Genomic DNA, 6,351 nt, shown 5'->3' on the forward strand with positions numbered 1-6,351 from the left:
GGATGGATTCTCTTTTGTGAATGCCCCGAATGTGAAACAGAGACTCCATCCAGGGACAGCATAGTAAAGGGGTGACGTGGGTGAATCATGCCCCCACAGCCATCTTCAGCCCTATGGATACTGTGCTTGAGGATCATAGGTGTTTACACATGCCACAGATGGGGACCTGGGGCCCTTCTGCTACTCTGTGAGGGTCAGTTGTGATGTTCCTAGGTGCCCATCTGTGGTATGGCAGCAGTGGCCTGACTGACCCGTCACCACTTTCTGTGCTGTCCCTGGATGGGTTATCAGTTGTGCATGCCTGTAGCGTTCAGCGCATTCACAGAAGAGAATCCATCCAAGGACAGGGCAAAAAATGATGTGGGTGATTTCTTTCACCTGATGGACACAGCGCCCAATGATCATATGTGTTTTCACATTCCACACACGGGGCCTTCTGCTGTGTGGCGGGGATAAGTTATGTGACCGACAACTACAGCACGCAAAGGTAAATGTAGTCAGAAACCTTACTTGTGTGCTTAGCAGGCACCTGGCAACACGGTCTAGAGCAGGGAAGTAACTCCACAGCGCTCCATGAGGAAGGAAGGAAGAAAGGCGCCAGGTCATGGAGAACATGTGCTATTACTGGGTCAAATATTTCCTTTTCAACTATTCCCAATGCATCAGTCTCACCCCAGTGTTGCATGTGTGGCAATCATCATCACGGTGGCGGGGGGGGGGGGGGGGTTAAACAACACCAGGTGGGATCTAACATTGTTTCTCACCACCGCAGCAAGTGGAAAGCAGCAGAGCTGCAGTAACCCTGCGCAGCCGCTGTGCTTCCAGCTTCATTCAAAGTGCTCGTTTCCAGGACCAGAGGCTGCAGCAAACAGCTGACCAGATTTCCGTTTTTCACTGATGTGTGCTGTTCAAATGTTCTATGGACAACACACGTACCCATTGATTTAAATGTGTCTGTTCACATTTCAATATATTTTTACTGACCGTGGGTCACAAAAAAAAAAAAGAAGAAATCACGGGGACCTGCACTACTTTGATCCGTGATGTGAACCAAGCACGCCCATTGAAGTGTATGAGCCCGTGAAAATTAATGACACACATCCGTGTTGTGTCCCTGATGCATCCGTTTTGTGTCCCTGATGCATCCGTTTCTCACTGAAGACAAATAGGAGATTCTTTGGAAACAAATTTTCAGCTGAGCAACGTCAGTGAATTACGAAGGACACACCAAGGTTAAAAAAACACATGGACCCGCCACGGCTCCTTCACGGAAGAGACATGTACGCTTTTTTTCACAGACGTGACACTGATAAGGAAATGTGAACGAGGCCTGAGGAAGGGTAATCAATATCAGGAGCCTGGAAACCCTCTTTAAAGGGGTTATCCAATTTCAAGAAAAACCCCCACATGTGCTGGGCCCCTCACCTGTAATATACTTACCCTGCTCCCTGCGCCACTCCTGGTCCCCATTGCCACTGCTGCTTCTCCCTGCACACGGATTAAAACATCCGGTGTCGGGTGGGGGGGAGCAGTCAATGGCAGACGGGGACGACCCTCCCTAGAGTCACCCGCGATGCTAGGAAGGTTCGTCCCCGTCTGCCACTAGCTGCCCCCCCCCCCCCCCCCCGACATGCGTGTGCAGGGAGAAGCAGCAGCGGCGATGGGGGGACCAGGAGCGGCGCTGGTAGTGGCGTAAGTATATTACAGGTGAGGGGCCTGGCACATGGGGAGGGGGGGGGTTCTTGAAATTGGCGCCATATAAGCAAAATAAATAATTAAGATTCTTCCATATCTGGTTCATAACATTGTTCTCGGAAATCATGTTCTGATATATTATGGAATGAAATGGACACATATGAACTATGCATTTATTCATTTCACTCACTGATTTGGCGCCGACATATTCCGCAGCGCTTTACACACATTATCATCGCTTGGAACATTCAATCTACGGAGCTTCAGGAACAGGATGTATGTGCTGACAGGATGGAGGGAGAACATACGGCTCACTACTTACCACCCTGGCGGCTCTCTCCTGTGACTCGCACTTCCGACAGAACCACGGTCCTGTGGGCACCTGTACAATCCCATAGCACGCTGAAGGAGAGTGAGAAAATAAGGTCAAACAATAAGAAAAAAAGTAACCACCTGGGATCAGAAATCCCTACCAACCTTTAAAAAGAAGGGGCACTTCTGCAAATTTCTAGGGACTGGTGGGGGACTTAAAGGGGTATTCCGGTTGTTAAAGGTTATCCACAGGATAGGAAATGACTATTTGATTGGTGGGGGCTCCTACCGCTGGGAATCACAAGAACAAGTTCCCCATACCCCTCAGAGTGACCCATAATGAACAGAATGGCAGGTCAAGCACAGCGCTCCGCTATTTACCGAACTACTATACAGATGAACGAAGTTCTCACGCTCGATCCGAGTGGTAGGACCTCCGCCGATCTATTACTTATACCCTATCCTGTGGATAGGGGATAACTTTTAACAACCGGAATACAACACATTTCTATCACTTGTCAGAAGTCGGCTACACGGGAGCACAGATTGTATACAAAGTCATGTCTGAAGAAAGGGAAGCAAAAACACCAAACCCAAGAAATGTATTGTGCAGGAAGAATGCCCCAAAAAAAATCTATAGGCTGGGTTCACACATAGGTTTCACTGGCATTTTTCTGCAGTTTTGCTTTTTTTTTTGTACATATGGTTTTTATTGAAAAAATGCCAGCTCCAGGTGTCAGCTGAAATATGGTGTGGCGTTTTGTTTTTATCAACACTTGCCATTTATTTTATTTTTTTAGTTGAAGTTCTGGCATTTTTGTACCTCCTTCCCCATAAGGGGAAAAAAAACATGCACACATTTGTTTTAAAAAAAAATGTCAATACAAAATTGCCCCAAAAGGCGTGTGATGTGCAAAGAAATGCAAGCAGGATCTATAGTGGGGTTTTTAGGGGTAGAAAAACACCAATGCAAATTTGCGCGTGAAGAAAGGAAGAGGTTATCGCATGAACCACATTTTCACCCATGAATGGAGCAGTGTGAAGATGTTGTTCCTGCTACAGGACGGTCTACATCAGCCCTATGGAAGTGACCCGACATGCCTATATCCCTCCATTCTGAGACAGGACCCCTCACTCGAGATTGGGGGGGGGGGGGGTCCCAGCAGACATTTACAATCTATCCTGTGGATAGGTGATATGTACTATTTGTGGGATTAGCCCTTTAAGGACTATATAGATCAGGGGTCAGCAACCTTTGGTACTTCAGCTGTTGTGAAACTACAACTCCCAACATGCTCCATTCTCTCCTATAGGATTTCTGGGAATGGCTGAGCAAGGGTGCACGCTGGGAATTGTAGTTTCACAACAGCTGGCGTGCCAGAAGTTGCTGATCCCTGCTATAGATGGTCAGATAATACTAGCAAATTGGATTTTAATGTTTTTTTTTTTTTTTGCCAAACAGGGAAGTAAACAACAACAAAAAAAAAGAGTAAGGGCAGATTCACACTGAGCTTTTTGGAGCAAGTTTTGAGGCCGATTTTCCAGTAGGTTTTTCAGCTAAAGCCAGAAGTGGATCCAGCAGGAAGAAGACGTATAAGCCCTGCCTTTATAGGTCTAATTCCTTTTGAATCCACTATGGCTGAAATACCTGCAAAAAATAAATAAATAAATCTGCCTTAAAACCTTATAAAAAAAATAAAAAATCCATGTGAACCTGCCCTGATCCCTCGCCTACATTTTGGAACCTCTCTTGGCTTTAGCTAAAAAATAAATAAAACACTACCAACTTTTTTAATGTCCTACAAAAATCGCCTTCTTGATAATACAACCACTAGATGGCGCTCTATACATAATGCATACATTCTCCTATACATCACCATACTTTGCAAGATATATATATTTTTTCGTTTGCAAAAAAAAAAAAAAAAACAACATCTAAGTGTACAGCTTTGACATCTCCAGCCCTGAAGGCTATATACCGTCGTCACACTGCTCTGGTTTCCTGTAGCGTGGATGACAGTGACAGCTCAATCACATGGAACCCACATCCGCATGTCAGAGAAGGCATCCACAAACCACAAAGGTCTACACGACACCTACGCTCTCTATACACGACGTCTCTATCTTATCAACCGGGGACGTCACTACAATTCACCGGGCCCCATAGCAGAGTAGGATGGGGCCCCCAATGCCTAAACAGCAGCATGGGTAGCAATAATTAAAGGGATGTACAATAGCAAACAGCCACCATGCTGTCCTTACCCACCTGCTATGGCTATAGTTCTGCCCATGCTGTCACATGTACCACATGCCATATGGAAAATGTAACCCAAAATTCTACATTTCGACAGTGAAATGTCCCGTTAACCCTTTCCATGGCCATACAATAAGCAGCGTACAGGTTATGTGGACTTGCTCAGTGTGAACACACTCCTAGTGAGACCTAGTTCTGAATATTCCGACAACTTCTAGTTACTGACACCTCATTAGCATATATGTAAATGCCCGGGGGCGGCTAGCTGCCCTGTCAGGAGGGGTCGCCCCACTTACCGTCATACACCTGCCCTTTCCACCCTAACAGTTACCCCAAAGGTGTTTATCTACCGCCCCTTCTGTCAATATTTGCCCCTCCCCCAGGACGCGTTGCCCCACCTTGGTGCACCGCCACACTGCAGCCGTGGCCGTCACAATAGACCAGTGGGTTCTCGGCCCAGCCCCTCTCATCCGAGCACACGCAACAACCTCCAACCATCTCCTTCATCCTCCCATGAAGCCGCCGCCACTGCTCTCCCCGGGGCCGGGCGGCCGACCTGCCGGGGCCAGTGCGCATGCGCAACCTGCTCAGATCACCCCGGGCGACGACCATCGTTCTAGGGACAAGACGATGACGCATGCGTAGAAGACCCAGTTCTCTTCCAGCGCGCATGCGTACAGCGTTATCTTTAGTACAAAAGCGTGAGCGGTGCCTATGGTGGTGTAGAGCGCATGTCCACTACGTGCGTGGAGGTCTCGGTACAGTCCACAGGTGCATTGCTGGTTGGGTGATCAGTTCTATGCGTAATGCTTCTGAAGGTGGTTCAGTGTGGCATTACTTTCCGACACATGACTTGAGGGAACATCTATGAAAACCAGTGGATAAGGTCGAGCAGTTGCCTATAGCAACCGACCACATGACTGATGGTGCTTGGCAACCCACAAATAAAAAGTGGTCACATACCCTACAAAATAAAATGAAAAAAAAAAAATTGGAAAAAGGTACAGACCATGGTGGAGATTGATCAAAACTAATCCAAAGGAAAACTGTTGTAGTTGCCCATAGCAACCAATCAGATTCCACCTTTCATTTTTCAAAGCTCCTTTTGAAAATGAATGGATCAATCTGGTTGCTAAGGGCAACAATGTCAGTTTTCCTCAGCACCCGTTTTGATAAATCTCCCCCCATGTATGTAGTAATGAACACGCATTCTCACCACTGCAAAATTTAAAGGGGCTTATTGATGAAGTCATGGAAAGCCCATTTAAGGCCTCTTTCACACGAGCGTGACGGATTAGGTCCAGATGCGTTCAGTGAAACTCGCACCATTTTGCAAGCAAGTTCAGTCAGTTTTGTCTGCAATTGCGTTCAGTTGTTCAGTTTTTTCTGTGAGAGTGCAATGCGTTTTGATGCGTTTTTCACGCGCGTGATAAAAAACTTAAGGTTTACAAACAACACCTCCTAGCAACCATCAGTGAAAAACGCATCGCACCCGCACTTGCTTCCGGATACAATGCGATTTTCACTGAAGCCCCATTCACTTCTATGGGGCCAGGGCTGCGTGAAAAACGCAGAATATAGAACATGCTGCGTTTTTCACGCAACGCAGAACTGATGTGTGAAAAAAACGTGCATGTACACAGACCCATTGAAATGAATGGATGAGGATTCAGTGCGGGTGCTATGCGTTCATGTCACACATTGCACCCGCGCTGAAAACTGGCTTGTGTGAAAGGGGCCTAAGGAGCACATTTTTTTCTCAACTAAAGTTTTCAAGAGTATGTCATTGAAGTGCGCTAATATTGTGTGCCAGCCTCAGATGTCTCCCGAATTTACAGCCAAAGGTGTCCCTCAGAATACCTGCCATGCAGCTACCCCCATATAGTACCTTTCTTACATGTCCCCCAGAGCCCTGCACTTACCTGCACATCAGACACAGCACCTAAAGGCTCTTTCACACGTCTGTGTCCGTGATGACATCAGGTTGGTCAGTGGTTCATCCTTGAAGGATCTGTGTTTGGTCCATGCGTTCGTTTTTTGCCCTCCGTATGTCATCCGTATTCCACGTGCACTACTAGGCTAAAAAATTT

The 6,351-nt window shown here is 46.9% G+C and overlaps 1 protein-coding gene across 3 annotated transcripts in view; it reads right to left on the reverse strand.

The window, feature by feature from the left end:
- The window catches only part of MLLT6 (MLLT6, PHD finger containing), a 57,548-nt gene extending 52,698 nt beyond the window's left edge, over window positions 1-4,850 (reverse strand). For all 3 annotated transcript variants that reach the window (XR_005779457.1, XM_040435030.1, XM_040435029.1), the window contains exons 1-2: window positions 4,660-4,850; window positions 2,018-2,097 (exon numbers count right to left, since the gene is read on the reverse strand). Coding sequence is in view for 2 of the 3 variants with exons in the window: in XM_040435030.1 (XP_040290964.1) it covers window positions 2,018-2,097; window positions 4,660-4,837 (258 nt within the window). In the remaining variant the exon portion in view is untranslated. The remainder of the gene's footprint in view (window positions 1-2,017; window positions 2,098-4,659) is intronic.
- Window positions 4,851-6,351: the final 1,501 nt, after the last annotated feature.

Source organism: Bufo bufo, chromosome 6, assembly GCF_905171765.1.
Source record: "Bufo bufo chromosome 6, aBufBuf1.1, whole genome shotgun sequence".
NCBI lineage: Eukaryota > Metazoa > Chordata > Amphibia > Anura > Bufonidae > Bufo > Bufo bufo.